The following is an 18,574-nucleotide window of genomic DNA, read 5'->3' on the forward strand; positions in this document are numbered from 1 at the left end:
CTGTTCCTTTGAAAATATGGCATTATTGTCACCTCCTCCCCAACGGGTCCCCTAGGTTGTTGGTGATAGTGTGAGGAATTCAAGCTGCGGGAGAACAGGGACAAAGGCAGGTTGGGAGGTGTGGGCCGGGCAGAGCCGGAACCCAAAAGTTTGGTCCTAAAAGGAACCGCCCACCACCCAGATCTAGAAAGCCCCCTGGGACAGAAGGAGGGAGCCGGTGACGGGGGGAGAGTTAGCCTGCCGAGAGCAGGCAGAGTGGGTGGGACGGGAGGCTCGGGGCTCAGGGGGTGAAGGATGCTGGGGGACATGGCTCCGCCCCAGAAGAGTTCATGGCCAAGCCTCTGGGTTCTTCTGCAGGGGTTCTCCCGCGTGGTGGTGGCGGGGGAGCAGGCCACGCTGCTCTTAACCCGTGGAGGCTACCTGCGCGCAGGACGGTCATGGCCCCGCTGGGGGTTGGGGTTGAGGACTGAGACCCAGGGTCTTCAGAAAGGAAGCCTCTGCTCTGTGTTCTCTTCAAGCCCTTGGCCTACGAATCTTAGCTAAGATACTTCATAAAATCATTTGGGATGCTTCTGAAAGATACAGATTCCCAGCCCGTGGAGTCTATCTTGGTAGACAGGTGTAGAACACAGATATCTGCAAAAAAAATTTTTTTTGTGTTTATTTTTGAGAGAGAGAGAGAGAGCGATCGCAGGGGAGAGGCAGAGAGGGAGACACAGAATCCGAAGCAGGCTCTAGGCTCTGAGCTGTCAGCGCAGAGCCCGACGGGGGGCTCAAACTCACAGACCGTGAGATCATGATCTGAGCCGAAGTCAGAAGCTCAACCGCCTGAGCCCCCCGGCGCCTCCAGAAATCTGCACTTTAGCATACGTGCCCCAGGCGACCCTGTTGCAGCTGGCTGGTGGACCCTATTTTGGGAATCAGTGCTGAGCAGTCATTTCACAGACTTGCTTGTAAGTCCCCCGGGGATCTTGTTAACCTGCAGGTTCTGACTCAGCAGGTCTGGAGTGCAGCCAAGGTTCCCATTTCTCTCAAGCTCCCAGGTGATGCTGGTGACGCCGGTCCCGGGACCACGGTTTGAGGAGTGCGGTTCTCGGTGGGTTCCTGGTAACTGGTTGGGAAAGGCCCACGCACACCTACACAATCTGGGGGTGGGCCCGGCCGTCTGTGTGTTAGCAGCACCCCCATCGGATTCGGGAGCGCCATGAGGCTCAAGACGTACCGCTAGATTACCGTGAGGCTGAAGGAAGCCGGCTGGGGGAGGAGGTGGGTAGGAGTGTCGGGGAAGTAGAGCTCACGGCAAAGCCCATTCTGTTCCCTCTGTCCCCAGTTTCCCCTCCCCCAGAGACAGAGCTGAGGATCCTCGGACTTCGGATGGAAGAAACCTTCCTCCCCGTGGGTGTTGGGCATGAAGGCATTTCCTCCTGGATCAAGGCGGGGGGGGGGTCCCCAGTCGGCTGGTGTCCCCAGCACACGGTGCAGCCAGTGGTGAGGGTCCCTGGGCAGTGGCGGTGGGGCCGGAGGGCGTCAGGCTGGGAGCTGGTCCCGAGGAGCGGTCAGGTCAGGGAGGAGCAGGCGGCTCTGGGGGCTCGGGACAGGGCGTGGGGGAGCCAGAGTGCCAGTGTCCGGGGCACGTGTGACAGGTGGCACGGATTTGTCAGTGCACAGCCAGGTCCCGGCTGGGGCCTCTGGGCTGAGCTGCGACTGGGCCGTTCACATGCTGGGTGCCCAGGAGCGGTGGGTAGAGGGGTGTGGGTTCGCTCCCCACCTTCTCCCTGGGCCTCTGCTGCAGAGAAGTGAGTCCACACGGCTGGAAAGCAGCAGAAAGTCCCCAGGTTTGGATTAAACGTGCTCAGGGAGGGAGGGTGAAGGAGAGGGTGGGTGGAAACCAGAGGACCCCACGGGGCTGGGAAGTGGGGGCTGGAGACCACACTCCTCAGCTCCAGGCCCCACCTCTGTGCTCTGCCCCCCCCCGACCCCCCAGGTGTCCTCACGTGCTGCTGGGACCCAAGCAGGGAACTCCTCTCACTGTCTCCCTCCGATGCCCCCCCGGACTCCTGGTGTATGATGGGAACCGGCCCACAGGGAAAGCGATAGGGGACTGGCTTTTCTCGAGGCCTGGCCTGGTCCCTGGGATCAGCTGTGTGGGTGTGACCCTGACCCTGACCCAAGGTGGCCACACTTGGCCCAAGTGCCCCGCACAGCTGCTGGCCGCACAGGCTTCAGAGCCAGGCCCACGGTTCCAGGGACACGAATCCACACACGTCAGACCGATTTGTGGTGGATTGTCACGTTACGGTTCCACACCCAGTGATTACGACCCAGTACGACCCAGAGTCTCCCGCTCACCCCTGGGAGTATCTGGCGAACATCCGTGCGAATTCCGCTAGGGCGGAACGTTAACTGGCCGGCACTCAGCTCAGCCTGGCCCCAAGCCTAGCTGTCGGGGTCTCCCTGCTGATCACGGACCTGAGGCTGGGGCGCCCGTCTCCAGCACGAGGGGATCACAGGCCTGGGAGCCCAGGCCCTGCCCCCGCCCCAGCTGCTGTGGGCTCCTGCCAGGCTGCCCTCCGGGATTGCTCTGTTCAGAGCGACCCCAGAGAAAATGGCCTCTTTTGGGCAGAGGGACTCAGAAGGTTTCCCGCCCGTGCTGGGTTTTCCCCGCAGCCTTCCAGCCCAGCGGTCCCAGGTTCCCCGCCTCCGAACCTGCCTGCCTCCTTCCCGCTGCCCCTCGTGCACCTGTTTACCCGGAGACAGGCAGAGACGGTGGTACCTCCACTCTGGATGCTTATGAGGAAATTGCCTCCACCCCGCCCAGCCCACGAGGGCCCCTGTTTTAGGACCTGTTTAGCTCCGGCTGGGGAATCGGATGCAAGGACATCATCCTTTTCTTTCACACCCAGGGGCCCGCGGGCATATAGACGAGGGGGGCTGGATGTCCGTCTGCGCCAAGAACAGTCAAGGCCTGGGTTTTCACGGTTGGAGAGGCAGGCTTGTCTCACGCCCTTGTCTTACATACTTGGGTTTCTCTCCCCGCTTGGGGGAGCTGGGGGCTCTGTGTAGACAGGGCGGGTGCAGGTCAGAGGAGACTCAGGAAACCCCAGTTGGCTCTGGGCCATTTGGCAGAGGTTCTGGGCAAGAGTGACGAGTTCCCTACTTGGGGACTGGCTGGTACGCGATTGTTAGCGATAATAATAGGGACAGCGCCTCTTCCTTTACGATGCTCCTTCACCCGAGAGCGGCCTCATCCGCGGGACAGGCTGTGTCCTCACAGCGGCCCCATCGGTAGGTCGTAAATGCTGGCGTTTACAGGTGAGGGAAATAGACACTGCCTGGTTAGCCGCGTTCTCGGTGCCACACGGGATCATTATGTAAGTGTCGGGACTTACGTAACACTGTGAGACAGCGGGCTAATATTTTTAGCCCGATGCGGTCACGGCTGAAAACCTGATGTGAGTCCACGGAGACTGGGTCTCACCCACGCGCCCTGCAAGCTGCACCCGGCCCTGGGACCTTCCTGGTGGCGTGGTGTGGCTCTCAGTATGTTCGGTCCCGGGACATGTGGTGGGAGACGGGGCGGGTCTGCAGGTGGGGGCGCCTTCTCACCACCTTCCCCTCCCCCAGTCCCAGGGGATCCCGTCCTTCCTCTCCTTCACACCCCCTCCGTGGGGCCTGGGAGAGCGTCCCATCCCTCGGCGGTGACCTAGGTGCTGCCTCACTACCCGCTCCTGTAACAAGTCAGGTTACCAGTCGGCAGACCACGGGTGGGCTACGGCCGGGGGTGTGTGGATACACCAAGGAGAGGGGCGGTGCAGAAATGCAGTCAAACCACCCTAGTGGCGGGGGTGGGGGGGTGGCATGTGTGGAAGGAAGGAAAGTTCTTGCCTGGCCTGGGGCAGGTGCGGGGGCCGGACCCGTAGAGGCAGGAGAAAGAAGGGAAGAGTGGCCACAAGCGGCCGTGGAAGAGAAATGGCAGGATTTGGAAGCTGGCTGAGCCTGAGCGGGCGAGGGCCCTGGGGGGGGGGGGGGGGGGGGAGGGGTCCAGGCGGTGAGGGGCCCGAGGGGGAGGACGGTGAGGGACCCGGGCAGGTGAGGTTCACCCACCGAGTCCCCTACTCTGGAAAGTGGCCCTTTGAGCTCGACTCCAGGGCTCCCGGGTGTGGGCCGGTGGACGCGTGAGTCGGGGACACGCCACGTGGGTACAAAGTGCATTTCTTACACGCGTGCCTGGCACGTGTCTCCTCTGCATTGTCACGTGGGGCGGTTAACACCGTGGCCCGAGGGGAGGGGCCCGCAGGCGAGTCCCGTACCCGGATGGGGCGGCCGGAGGCGGTTTGTTTCCTGCCCGGAGGAAGCCTGGTGGGTGACCGCGGGCTGCGTCCCCAGCGCCAGGCGGCCATGCTGCAGACACGTGTGCTTGTTCGGTCCCTACTGAGTCCCAATAGCACCTGCGAACAGATGAGCAAAGACAGCGCTGGTGGGGGGGGGCAGGTGCATGTGTGTTGGGGGCCGGAGGGGGTGCCGACGCTGTGGGCCTGGGGCTGCAGGGTGGCGCGGGGTGAGGAGGGGTGGGCTGGGCGAGGCTTCTGTTAGGAAGCGGCATTTGTGGTGAGCCTTCCGGCCGGGGTGGTGGGGAGGAGTGTCCCAGGGCCCCGAGGCGCTCGTGCCCCACTGAGGCACCGAGGCACAGCACGCGCTCCTACGTGACGGGGATGGTGGTGCGTTTCCAGCTCCGTCTCCGGCCTGGAGACCCACTTTCTCCCGTGCCGTCACTTTGGTCACCGTCCCAACTTTGACTAACGCTAAGATGTACGCACGCTGGGGAGTTGATAAACCTTGTGGCATTTACACCCGCGTGGGCACGCTGGGGCCGGGGAGCTTGGCCTTCTGCTGGTCCCAGCATCTGACCCTTCTTGGTCCGGGCTGGCCTCCATCTTGCGGAGGCTGGCCTCCCTGCCTTCATCGTCACTACGCGTTCTTTCTCTCGGGCTCCCCCTGGTCCAGCCGCCACCAGGAAAAATGCTGTTTCTCAGGGCTTTCCCAGCCCTCCCAGGTTGGACATAAATACGCGTGTTTACGTGGCGTACGGGTTCGCACGGGAGGGCGCACAGGGCTCGGAGAGCAGGAGCCGGGCGGTTGCAGATTCACTGGAACCTGTATCGGCGCGTCTCTTCCCGGGCCGTCCTCCCGCCTTCCGTGACCCCCGGCAGCAAGCGCTCTCGCCTGGTACGTAGGGCGCTGAGAGCCCGGGTCCACCGGACTTGGGTGGGAAGCGTGGCTCTGGGACCGCTAAGAGGAAAGCGTAGCAGAAACGGAGCGTAGTCTTGGGGCGGTGACTGGGTCGTGAGCACGCTGGCGACCCGTCGGGCAGCAGTGACTTCCCTCCGTCTAACGCGGGCCTCTGCCTCTGCTCCCCCTTCAGCTGGTGCTGCCGGAATACTCCATCCACAGCCTCTTCTGTATCATGTTCCTGTGTGCGCAGGAGTGGCTCACCCTGGGGCTGAACGTCCCCCTGCTTTTCTATCACTTCTGGAGGTAAGTCTGCCGGGGACGGGTGTGTGCTTCCTCTTCTCTGCCTGGACGGCCTGCCCTCCAGAGACCGTGGCCCCGGAGGCCCCAGCCACCTCATGCCTTCCTCTCTTCCGTTTGGGGACCCGTTCTCCGCAGCCTTCTTTTGGAGTTCCTCCCGCACGGCAGCCTCGTAAGGGAAGGCCCTTCTTCTTCCCTGGTCGGCTCGCCGCGGCCTCGAACCTCACACATCCCCGTTACAAGCAGCTGTAGCGTTTCCACAGAAGTCCCAAAGTGGAGAGATCCGCTTTGCGTGGATTAACGGACACACAAAACTCGGCACGTCCTTGCAATGGCGTGTTCCTTGGTGGTAAAAGGCAGCGATGCGTTGATACGCGCTGTAACATGGCCGGACCTCGAAAATGCAAGTCAAAGAAGCGAGTCATAAAAGGCCATTTCTGTGACACGTCCAGAACGGGCAGCTCTGAAGAGAAGGGAGGAAGGTTGGGGGCTGGGACAGAGGGCGGGGGACCATCGATAGGTACAGGGCTTTCTTCTTCGGGCGTGAGAGTGTCCTGAAATTCGATCCTGGTGACAGCCGGGCCACTCGCTGAACATGCTAAACATCCCTGAACCGTGTATTTTAAAAAGGTGAAGTTTTTGGTATGTGAATTATGTCTTTTTTTTTTTCAAATTTGTAAAAAATATGTATCCTCGTTTTTGAGAGCAAGAGACAGAGCATTAGTAGGGCGGGGGCAGAGAGAGAGGGAGACACAGATACTGATGCAGGCTCCAGGCTCCGAGCTGTCAGCACGGAGCCGGACGCAGAGCTCGAACCCACGAGCCATGAGATCATGACCTGAGTCAAAGTTGGCCGCTTAACTGACAGACCCCCGGGCGCCCCTGGGAATCATGCTAATAAAAGACAAGCATGTGTCAGATGGGCTGGATTTTCTGGGACCCCGCCCAGAGTTGCCCAGGGCCTGTTCAGCCCCGCCTCTGTGCGGGTCACAGTCTATGTCCTTGTCACCTGTCCTGCTCCTTGTGAAGTCCTCTGCCTGTGAGAGGAATCACCCTGGGACCCTTGCAGTAATGAGGTGTCTCTCCAGGCGCCAAAGTCATTATTGTGGACTCCCAAAGTCGTATCCTCAGGGCTATCGCTCCTCCCAAAGTGGGAGGCCGAGCCAGAGAAGGGGTCCTCGACGGCCCCCAGGCCCGGGGCCAGGACGTTCTCCTGAGCTCAGCCCCTCCTGTGCTCGCTCTCAGAGCGCTTTACAGAAAGCGGCCTCAGCACCTGCATCTGCCACCTGCTTGCAGGCTGTTGTGTCCAGCGTCCCCCACGGTGGTCCCAGGAGCCCGTGGAGTGGGCACTTTCACCCCCATTTTACACATGACAAAGCTGAGGCTCGGAGAGGTCAGTGGCCGACTGGAGGAAGGTCGGTCTGGTGGCCTGTGAGCCCCAGAGCCTGGCTCTCCCCACTGAGCCGTCCTGCGTCCACTGGGCGAGGTCGCCTAGAACATTCTCCACCAAGGTCCGTAGGTTTTGGATCTGCCCCCAGGGAGGCAAGGAGCGTAGCCTGCGGCGTCCTCCCGGCACACGGTGGTGACTGACACCGTCACTGTCCTCTGACGGGGGTGAGGGGGGGCTGGAACCCCAGCCCCCACAGTGCTGGTTAGAAGGTGTTCTTCTGAGCCCCTCTCCCCGCCTGGACACACAGCATCTGCCTGAGAGGCCAGAGGTCGGCCCCCCCGGTGGCCCCCACCCCCCACCCAGCCTCCCACACCGGAGTCCCCACCTCCCGTGAACGAGGCCTGTGGTGTTTCCAGGTAGACAAAGTTAGCTTTAACGCTCCCCCCCACCCCCGCCCCATCTATTCCCTGTGCTTTCCCTTCCCTGGTTCCCGGCTCCCTCACTGCTCTCCCCCCACCATGGCCAGTGTTCTCTGGCTGCTCTGGGTCCTTCCAGCAAGAAGACAAGTGATGTGAACCATTCCCACTCCAGTGAGGACATGACGTCCCTCCTGTAGTGTTCAGGTCTATTTTATTGTTTTCTTAAAGTTTTTATTTATTTCGAGGGGGGGTGGAGAGCGAGAATCCCAGGCAGGCTCTGTGCTGTCAGCACAGGGCCCGACGCGGGGCTCGAACCCACGAACCGTGAGATCGTGACCTGAGCCAGAGTCGGGTGCTTAACCGACGGACCCACCCAGGCGCCCCCGGAATTCAGGATTTTGAAAGAGGGTCTGGGGGGAGGACGGTGTGAAAACAGCCAGTGGTAGTTAAGCGAGTGTGGTCGGTGGCATTGCGGCTCTCTCTGTGCGTAGCACCCCGTACCTGTGTGGATGCCCATGTGGGTGTGCACTGTGGACCCCCCCACACCCCTGTGCTGTGGACCGCCCCCCCCCACACGTGTGCTGTGGACCCCCCTCACCTGGAGGAAGGAGACTCTTCTCGCTGTCTCCAGGCACCAGGTGACACGTCCTCCTTCTGTTGTGTACGTGGGTGGAATCCTTGTGATGCCGGGGGACCTCGGCGTCCGGGAGCAGCCACGGGCCGGGCCGGGCGGTGACTCCAGTCGGCGAAGGCAGACGCCTGCTCGGCGGAGGCCCCCGGACACAGTCCTGCGTCAGGGGGGCTTCCCCGGACGCCCTCACGTCCCTGCCCAGCCTCGGGGCCAAGGGTGCCGTGTCCTCTTCTCCGCAGGTACTTTCACTGTCCGGCAGACAGTTCCGAGCTGGCCTACGACCCGCCCGCGGTCATGAACGCAGACACCCTGAGTTACTGTCAGAAGGAGGCCTGGTGCAAGCTGGCCTTCTACCTGCTGTCCTTTTTCTATTACCTCTACTGGTGAGTTTCTGCCCCTCCTGACGCTTTCACTCCTGCAGCAAAGGAGGCAGGTTTTTTTTTTGGGGGGGGGCCGTGAGCGTGGGGGTCACAGCCTGGCGGGTATGACGCCAGCCACCTCACTCTGGGTCGGGGGCGAGGGCTCGTGCCCAAAGGCAGAGGTCCTCGCCTGCAGGCGAGCGCGTCCTTAGGGCCACACCGTGCACCTCTGAGGAGGCGGTTGGGGACGTGTGGCCGCCACTCCTTCCCCACAGGGCTCCCTCCACAGCTCGGCCATTCGGGCCTAGCCTTGTGGCCCCCAGTCCACATGTAAGCATCCAGGGAACCAGAACAGAGACTCTGCGTGGCAGTCACGCTCCCGGAAGGGGCACGCTGGGTCATTACATGCGCGTGCTCACAATTCTCCTGATGGTCTGTAACCTCGTGCTAATCAGGTAAAACTGACTTTGCTGACTTTGCGATTGTTCAGGAGCCTCCCCCCGCCTTGGGTAGAGTGTCTTACCCAACAGATGGCGTAAACAGGATGCCTTTGGTGGGGGGGTGCCCTTTCTTAAAGCGTCCCTCTCTGGTTCCTCTTTGGGCTCGTCTCTGGGGACCTCACCTGTCACCTTGCCACCTTGCCACCTTGTGGTTACCTGCAGCCACGAAACCTGCCAGCATCCCAGTGCTGCCTCCAAACTGGTCTGTGGACGGTAGCTGGGTGAGGAAGAGGAGGGAGGGGGTGTTAACAAGGCCGCCTCAGGCAGGGGGCAGGCTGGGCCGGCCACGGGGCGGCCACACTTATCCACATTTACACACGAGCCCTGCTTGGGGCCAAGAGCTTGGTATACGTCGCTCAGTCTGGGGGCCACATGCCGTCACTGCCCACACGTTAGCAGTGAGACCACGTCCCTAGACGTCACATGTTTTCCCGTGGTCACAGCTGCAGGTACATCTCAAGTTCGGTCCCAAACACGAAGCTCCCAACTGCTGGCTGTCATGGGAAAGCTCTAGAAAAGTCTTAACAAAGTCTGGTCTTTCTTTCGCATCAGAATCAGGGTGAGGAAGGTGAGTTTCTTAAAGATGCAGATTCCTGGGTTTGGATCTGCTGACTCAGGATTTCGGGGCTGGGCGTCCCCCCAGGGGTAAGACCTGCCTGTCTCCCCAGTACATCCCAGAGTCCAGAAGACCCAGAGGTCCTTGGGGTATAACTTCCTCTGGGGTAAATCAGCCCCGGAGGGGCGGGGGATTCAGAGTTATTCTACCACATTCTTCTTGGGGTGGAGGGTCAGTCCAGGCTCAGGGTGACCCCTCTCCCCTCCTTCCGTACGGAGGGTCCTGGGTCATTGCCTGCTTCAACGTACAAGGAGCCCGAGGGTCTCTGAAGTGTCCCTGGAGAGTCCCAGGGTGCCCGGCAGATTTGCCCGGGTCTGACTCCAAATCAGAACTTTCTAGCAACTAAAGTTTGTTCAGACTAGTTCCTGCCTTGGGAAGCTTCACAGGCTTAACGGCTCGACAGCGGGGGGCTAGCATGAGTGAGGCTGCTCACTGGCGTGTGCCCAGCCTCTCCTGTTGTGGGGCTCCGGGTGCCCCTGCCACAGAGTCGGGGGTCCCGTGAGGAGCGGATCGCTCAGGGCCCCGGAGCCACGGAGGTCAAGGCGAGGAGGCACATCCCTCTGCCAAAGCCCGCGCCCTCTCCGTGATGACAGCAAGTGACGTCACAGACACCCTTCACCTGCCCTCCTCGCTCTCGGTCACTCACTCACGCAGCATTTATTGAGCACCTCCTACATGCCAGGCGCCCTTCTTGGGAGACCGTGCTGAGCGTGCGGCTTGACGCCTGCCCTAGGCGGGCACAGGGTCAGAGCAAGGAGCACGTGAGTCCTACTGTGCGCACTGTAGACACACAGGCCAGTGAGTCAGACAGGGTGTCTGCCGTCGGGTCAGCCGTGGGGGGAGGGATGTCTGCCATCGGGCCAGCCGTCAGGGGGAGGGGGGTGTCTGCCATCGGGCCAGCAGTAAAGGGAGGGGTGAGCACGAGGGAGGCCGCATGACCCAGGGTAACCGGGCAGGACGCTGTACCGCCTCAGCTCTCTTGGCTTGAGAAGATGGCCATGTGGCATCCACTCGGACGCGTCCCAGGAACCTGCAAATGTCTCCTGGCCCCAAGGCCACCCGAGGGGGGGTGCTGGGGTGGTCAGCACACACTGCTGAGAGGATCCCAGGCTCCGGGCCAGACACTCGGCTGCCAGCTAGGGCCTCGGACACATTTCTTAACGTCTGTGAGGTCCTCGGGAACGAGGTGCCAGCCCCGGCTTTACTGGGGTCCCAGCAGCTGTCACTTCAGTCTGTCACCGCGCTCAGCTTGGACACAACTCTCCGTGTGCACGTGGACCCCCTTCCCCCCTGAGAGCGGCCGGGGCTGACGGTCCTGTGCGCCCCTCAAGGCCTGCATCGAAGGGGCTGGGGGTTCTGGGGCCGGAGAGACGGGGTCTCTGAGGAGCTCCGCAGAGCAGTGAGGCACCAGGTTCGACGAGGAAGGGACGCCCAGGGTGCCGGCCAGGCAGAGCGGTGGTTCCAATTTTGTTCTAGAAACAAAGAAATTAGCGAATGCAGCGTGGAGGCAGAGACAAACTGAAGGACAGACAGGCAGTGTCTGAAACACCACCATTTGCAGGCACTGAGGGGAGGCGTGCTCTCGCCCTGCTGGCTTCCAGGAGGGGCAGGGCGGCCTCTGGGCACAGGCCCGCGACTGCGGCCGGGGCGCCCGGAGCCCGGTGACGGAAGAGGCTGAGCACCCGCCAGAGGGCGGCCTCACCCCTGAAGCCCCCGTTGTCGAGCCGTTAAGCCTGTGAGGTTTCCCAAAGGCAGGGGTGCGGTGGGCCCTCCAGCTGGGGCCCGGCCAGGGATGCTCTGTGCCCACGAGGTGTACCAGCCGTCCCGAGGCGTTCCTGAGCTTCGATCCCGGATAGGGATTGAAGTAAAACCCTGCGGTTTCTTTCATGTGGTTTTCTTCCTTAGATTATCCATTTTTCTCTCTATAATGTGAAAAAATGGTCGCTTTTCTTGGTGCCGTCTATTTTGGTATACGTGTAGATACGTGTATGTGGTGTATTTTGGTGTGGAACGTTCCTCGGTCTTGCAGAATTAGCCTGCAGCCCTTTCTAAAAGCACAGGGTTCCTTACCCCTCGCTGGCAGGGTTGGGCACCACCTTGGCACACGTGCTCTTAATGCACATTTAATGTCTGGATTCTGTTAGAAACAGGAGGGCCAGGGAGATGCCCCGTAAGAGATCACGTAGTTTGTGTGCCCCTCGGACCTCGGAAGAGCGATGATGGTCATTGTGGTGGCGATGGTGAGATGTGGTGCGGCATAATCTGGGAGCCCCGGACGCAGCCATCACGTCAGCACGAGGCAGCTGCTGGGAAAGAATCCGCTGCACCCCTACCCCGGGGACCGCCTTACAGTCTCAGGAAAGGGGACGGCCGCCATCATAGCCGTGCGGGTGAGAATAACAGGCACGCAGCGATCCCGTCTCTCACCAGGGGACACAATGCGCGCTCACAGCAGGTGTTTGGTCTGACGTGGTGGGAAATGATGTGGACCGCGGGGGGACCTGGCTCCGGTGCCAGGACGGGAAGGGAGCCAAGGGCTCCGGCTTCAGGAAGGACCCTGTTGTGAGGGTCTGAGTCCTTCCTGGGCTCCCACTCACTCCTTCTCTTCCTCTTCTTTCTGCATTCAGCATGATCTACACTCTAGTGAGCTCTTAACCCGGGCCGCACAGGTCATCAGAGACTGGGACGGGAGAGGCTCGAGGCGGAGTCCTCGCGACTGGCTGGCGGTTGGAGAAGGGCCCGGACTGGGGTGCGTGAGAGACACCTGCGGACGGCGGATTCCTGCGGCAGCGGGGACCGAGGTCACGGAGCGTGGGGGTCGCTGCCCAGCCCGCACCCAGGTGGCGATCCCGTCTGGGCCACGGGACCTCTCCTGAGCAAGGACTGTTGCTGCCTGAGTGACCACCCCCCCCCCTCTGAGCACCCCGTGCGGTCCGCAGTGAGCCCGGGACCGCGGGCGGGGGGTGCGCGGCTGGCAGGCCACAAACTGCCTGCCCAGGAACAGAATGACCCAGGACCTGCCGAGGCCTCCAGGGTGTCGCGGGCTACCGGAGCCCTCTGTGTGTCCTCGGAGCCCCGCCGCGCCCTGCGCTTCCGCGGGAGGGTCGGCGGGGGCGCGGATTCGCCATTGGCTCCCACCGGCCCCGAGCCCGCGGGAGGCCTGTTTTCGCGCTCTGCTTTGTGGGAGTCGGCCCGGCGACACTGGGAGCTGGGGCTCGGGCTGCTGGCCATGAATTATGTCCAAAGTCACAGGGGAGGCGGGAATCGGAGGGAAGAATGATTTTTTAAAGCATTTTCACGTTCAAAGTGTTCTTTGCCACCACAAACTGTGTTCTCCCGCTGTCGGTCCAAAACCGTCGCAGAATCAACGAAGGCAAATCGACCGGTCGACGTCGTCAACGCCTGTCTTCTCTTAAGGACCCCAAACAGCGGCGCCCGGGAAACGCCCTGCACCTGCTCTGTGCTGTGTGCATCGGGCGGCCAGGAGGCGAGACGGCGCAATTACAGCCTCCTTTTGTGATGCTACGTCATTCGTTCTGTTAGTGCCACTCGAGGACTTTGGCTTATTTAGAATTTTCCCTCTGACGTCCTCTCCTGTTTGGGTAGGAGGTGTCCTTGGGGTTGTAAATAATGACAAGGCTGAGGTTTTTATGTTTAAATTGGGCACGATGATTTCTACCTTATTCCCCACACTTCCCTCTCTTCTGTGTGACACACACACAGGCTATTTATACACGTGCGCAGCTCCCGTTGGAACCGGTGACTCAGGTTTGTGAATGGTGTCTGTGCCGCGCGTCGTGAGCTATGTTTAAAACGCAGCGACAGCTTGTGCGCCACACCTACCCGGCCACCTCATTTAAACCCCTCACAGGCTGGCTGCCTCTCCGTACGGGCGGTGAACTGGTAGGTAGGGAGGAAAAGTTTCAAAAAGCTGTTCTGTTTCTAAAAATTCTGTAGGGAACAAAACTCAGGCTTCCGCTCTGAGGCTGAAGGTATAAAACCGGGGGATTCCAGGGGGCATTTTGGGGAGCAGACTCCCCTCTGTCCAGGGCGCACCGTGCCGGCTGCATAACGGAGGCCGGGGGAGAGCGGCCTTCGGGGCTGCTGGGCCTCGCCTCTGAGCCCGAGCCTGAGAAGGCCACCTGCACGTGACCCTCGCCCCCACATGTCTCTCCCTGGAGCGGTCTCCTTCGTTTTTGTACTTTGCCTCCTTCCCAAAAGGTGACAAGTGGCTCGTGATGGCAGACACAGGGACACAGAGACCGCTAGAATGGAGGGAGGGGATTCACACACACGCCTTCCCCGAGGTTCTGCTTCCTGCAGGTGAGCATTTCTTCGCAGCAAATCGTGGCGGCTCACGTTTGCCTGGGGCTTCATCGTCCACAGATGGGTTTCGTTCCTTTGATCTCCTCGCCATCCTGTGGGGTTGACACGATTCTTTTCCCCGTTTTCTTTCTTTTTTTATTTTTAAAATGTTTTTATTTTTTGAGAAACAGAACACAAGTCGGGGAGGGGCACAGAAAGAGGGAAACACAGACTCGGAAGCCGGCTCCAGGCTCTGAGCTGTCAGCACAGAGCCCGACGTGGGGCTCGAACCCACGAACTGAGATCACGACCTGAGCCGAAGTCGGGCACTTAACTGACTGAGACACCCAGGTGTCCCCCATTTCCCCCATTTCCCAAGTGAGGAAGGAAAGGCTCAGAGAGGGTAAGTGACTGACCTGTAGTCACGCAGCAGCCACAGACCTGTCTTTAAACCCAGATTGTCTGACTTCGAAAACCCCATGTCTTTTCCATCACCTGAAAGCCAGCAAAGTAGCTTGGGCTCCTGACAAGGTTCAGTTAGCATAAACTTTCTGAGAAAAGGAGATTTAAAGACAGAGCGGGAGAAAAAGTGGCTGGTTTTCTTTTCCTTGGGCCCCAGCCTCAGGCTTGCTTTACTGTGTCAGGTTCTTCCCGAAGGGGGTCCCTTGAAAGCTTTAAAAGCTGCCAGCACGCCCTGGGAGGGTCTTACGCTTCTGAAAGAGGGACATCCGAGTACTTCCCTCCCCTGAGCTGTGGCTGGGACCCAAGTCCACCGGTCTGTCCGGAGCTCGAGCCGATTTTCAGTTCCTGGGAGAAGCGGACGGTGACCACAGGGCTGAGAGCAGTGGGCACCCTGCTGGAGCCGTGCTGGGTGCCGGGCTCTGGGCTACGACCCCTGACACACGGCGACCCCACGTTACCCACCAGGAAGCCAGGGAGGCTCTGGCCAGTGCGGCTGCCCCCCCAGTGAAGGAGCCAGCAGACAGGTCTCGGTGCTGTGCCCGGTGGCCAGCTAAGAACCACACTTGCTGGGCGGGCACAGCTGCCCACTGGGTACCTTTGCCATCACTGTTCATCCCGCAGAAGTGACCTAAGGAGGGAGGAGAGTGGGGCAGGGGCAGTGCTCTGGGTGAATCCCAAAGTGGCTGATGGACGGCTCTCCCTCCCCGGCCCGGGCCTGGGCACCCAAGAGAGAGCTTCTTGGGGACACAGACATTGGGAGGGCGCTGTTGTGACTGGCTCCTGCCTCCTCAGAGAGGCAGTGCTGCAGGCCTGATGGCCGCGCCCGAAGGGGGAGCGCAGCCCCCAAGGGGGGGGGGGTCACTTCAGCTTCATTTTCACGGTGGTGAGGGAAGTTTGTAACGGCACCCGCCGCACTCACTCGTTATAAAGATCCGAAGTGGTCAGGGCCCTGCGTGCGGTAAGTTCGGTAAGAGGCCCCCACTCCACAGGAGGCGGTGTCCTCACTGTGCCCTGTGCCCTGTGCCCTGCGCCCAGGCAGGGCGGGGGCCCCGGAGGGAGGGAGGTCACCTGGACCAGCTGTCCTCCCGGTGCCTCGTTCCGGAGGCACCACCTCGGGGAGGGCCACGGCTGGAGGAGGGAGAACGGGAGTGGCTGTCCCAGGAGGGTGGCTCCTGGCATACCTCCTGTCTGCTCAGCGTAAATGACTTCGTGATCGGTCTTGGGCAAGCTTCCCGGCCTCCCTGCGGCTCAGCCTTCTCATCTGTAAAGTGGGGCAGTAATACCTCCCTGGCTGGTGTGCTTGTGACAACCAGGGGCCCGTTCTTGTAACGAGCACTCCACAAACCGTGGTCCTCCGCACTCAGCTCCCCTTTGCGCCCCCGCAGACTTGAAAGGAGCCTTTACTAGAACAACAGAGCACTTCCCCTCGTGGGTCACGCCCACGGCACGGCTAGTGAACCTTAGCTGCCTTCTTCCCGCCCATCCTGGGCCTGCTGTCCCAGGCACGCGACCCGGGTAACCGCTCAACCCTCTCAACAGGATCTTCCCCTTGCTTCCTGTTTTCAGGTGTGGGAATCGCAATAAAGTTGTCGCTGTTAAGACAGTTTTGTTCTCCCGCGAAAGAGATGAGTACAGCCAGCACATGCTTCGAGGACGATCACTCGTGCTCACGCTGTGTCCCTGCACACACCCTCGTCTCCACCTTTCCCTTCCTGGGACGTGGGCTTGCTCCTTTCCAAACTGGGCGCTGGGGAGAGCAGTCCGGATGTCAGGGCGGGCTGTGCAAACTGGACGTGCCGGGCCACCCCTGCCCCCAGGCTTGGGCGGAGGGCTGCGGTCACCCTGGGTGCTGGACGAGGCCCCCATGGCGTTCCCTGGGTTGCGTTCCCGCTGTCCCTGTGCCCGGGAGCCGTGCAGGGTGACAGGCCACGAAGCAGAGCCTCCCAGGTCTCCCCCACGTGGCCAAGTCCTATCTGCTCCCGTTAAGCTCCTGGGTGCCCAGGAGTGTCTTCGTGTGCTGAACTTGACCCCTTGGACGCCACGTGATGCCCGCACGTTCCTCCTTCCCAGCTGGCCGAGTGCTAGGCTTGTGCGAGCCGGTCGATACATTTTGTCGGGAGTTTGCTAATCTGCCGTCCGTGCACGGCCCTTACTAAAACCGCTTATGTAAGCTTACGATTAAATAAATTATATTCAAAACAAAGGTGACGCGTAGTCACAACTCCCCACCTCCTGATTATTTCAGTACGTTTTCCTGTTATCTGTGCTCCTGAGGGCGCGACTGTGGTGCCCACGCGGAAATGTTACTCGGCAGGGACAGGACGCCTCACCCTATTCGGGGCCGCTGGTGCCTCGCGATGGGCCGTGGCAGGAGTGTTTGCGACACAGACATGGGCAAAGCTGCGGATCACGTCCCCTGCTCCCCGCTACACCCCTCGCGCTCGCCGTCAGACGTTTACTAGCACGGGGCCCACGTTTACCCACAGACGGTAAGCCCGGCTCCAGGACACCGACGGGGACGTGGGGGCCCTGAGCACCGGAACCCAGTGTCCAAGACCCTCAGGGCCGGACCTGCACCCTCCCCAGCATTGGCACCAGTGGCTGTCACTCCATGTGCTTTGTGTCCCCGAGAGATGACAGGAAAGGAGACTTTTCACTGGCGCGTCATGAGGGCCTGGGCTTGGGCGTGACATAAGTGAAATCCTCCGCTGAGCGCGAACATGGTTTTGTGCTTGGACCCTGACCCCACGCCCTTGAGTTCCCTTGGGGACCACTGTCCTGTGAGGGGGGCGTCCCTTCCCAGGGGCTCCCACGTCCTCCCACAGCTGGACCCACGCATCTTAGGTGGATGCTGGGGTGAGGACCGACCGTACTCGGCCACATTATCCACCCCACGGGCGGTCTCACCAGGGGCCCCAGGTGTCTCGGGGCTTGGCTGAGCTTTGCACACAGAATCGGCTCGGTGAGCACAGCTCCTTCCTTGCCGGGCATTGCAGCCTGTTGAGTGCGGGCGTCCTGCCGTTCCAGCATGCACCTGTCCCCCAGGAAAGCCAGGCTCCTCCGTGGACCAGGCACCCCAGGGGCACACAGCTTTTGGTTTAGAGATGCACCAGCACCAGGAGGCTGTTTGGCTCCTAGAGGGTGACTTACATACCACCACGGCGTTTCCGTCCCAAACGCCGTGATGGGGCTCTGAGCGGCCAACCCTGTCTCTTTCAGAGACACCTGGTACCTCAGAGAAACAGCACCACCTTCCCCGTAGGAATATATTCCTCATTCGAGGGCAGGGGAGGTAGGGAAAATGAGAGCTGGATAAACACCAGTCCCCGTGTGAAGTTATGATGAGACACCTCCATCAGGCCCCAGGGCTGGGCACAGTCTGTTCTCCGCAGCAATGGGGACAGCAGGGGCGGAGCTGGAAGCTTCCAGGGAAGGGTGGCCGGTTAATGGCATCAGAGCACAGGTCCTGTGATGCTGTTCTGATTTTCCCGCACTTCCATGGAGAGTAAGTTTGCTTTGGGGTGGACTTCTGGGCTCCGCGGGCTGCCGAGAGCCCTCTCCACAGAGGGGACCAGGGGCCCCGCGTCATGCCCAGACCCCAGGGACGGCCTGCACCCTGCACCCTGGGCAACTGGTCTCCAAAACCAGCAACTCTTTGTGCCGAAGGAACATTTCACGATTGGATGAAGACAACTTAGCGCTTGCCTCCCAGGGAAGCAGTAAGGACACAGCCGCATGTCCAGCAGCGGCCACGTCCGAAACGAGAAAATGAGACACGTGTCACTTAGGGCTGCATTACTGGGAGACGCCCGTCCGAGGTCTGGGGAAGCTCGCAGTTGGGGAGCCAACCCATGCCAGACCCAGGTGGTCAGGGCAGTGGGATGATGGGACTTCCTAGGGAGACACAGGGGCCCCATGAGCGCTGGTTCCTCGGGCAGCGGCATCCTGGACACTGGAAGGTCGTCCGGATGGGGCGCGAGGGCCTGGCACTGAGCCCTGTCCCGTTCAATGGTTAGTAGCATCCGTGACTCTCACGTGAAGGCCACCGATCCATCCCAGGAGGACACAAAGCTGAACAGGATTCCATCAGGACAGGCTCAGAATAGGAGATGAGGCTCCGAAAAAGCAGGAAAATCCAGGCGGGGCGAGGAGCCCAGGGCGTCTGGTGGGCAGTGGGTCCTGGCGCTGAGCTGAGGCAGGGTCAGCTTGTGAGGCCCCTTTGTGGAAAGCGAGGGTGGGTCCCCAGCGTCCTCGGCCGCCACCAGCAATCCCGAGGGGCACTGTTCAGCTTGCGGCCGCGTGCTTTACGAGGGATGCCGGGAAATCGCATGTGCCCGGAGCAGGGCGTCCAGAGTCCCTTTTG

General features: G+C 61.1%; 1 protein-coding gene across 6 annotated transcripts in view; it reads left to right on the forward strand.

Moving 5' to 3' along the window:
• Positions 1-16,382, forward strand: part of CNIH3 (cornichon family AMPA receptor auxiliary protein 3) — an 88,693-nt gene extending 72,311 nt beyond the window's left edge. For 2 of the 6 annotated variants that reach the window (XM_042976495.1, XM_042976496.1), the window contains 3 exons: positions 5,423-5,535; positions 8,209-8,352; positions 15,778-16,382. In XM_042976495.1, the coding sequence (XP_042832429.1) occupies positions 5,423-5,535; positions 8,209-8,352; positions 15,778-16,339 (819 nt within the window). In that variant the 3' untranslated portion in view covers positions 16,340-16,382. Of the gene's footprint in view, positions 1-5,422; positions 5,536-6,087; positions 6,172-8,208; positions 8,353-8,603; positions 8,784-11,588; positions 11,835-12,071; positions 13,453-15,777 lie in introns of those variants that run through there. The other 4 variants (XR_006214034.1, XM_042976498.1, XM_042976500.1 and 1 more) reach the window with 4 other exon arrangements.
• The last annotated feature ends 2,192 nt before the right edge of the window (positions 16,383-18,574 follow it).

Source organism: Panthera tigris, chromosome F3, assembly GCF_018350195.1.
Source record: "Panthera tigris isolate Pti1 chromosome F3, P.tigris_Pti1_mat1.1, whole genome shotgun sequence".
NCBI classification, from domain to species: Eukaryota; Metazoa; Chordata; class Mammalia; order Carnivora; family Felidae; genus Panthera; species Panthera tigris.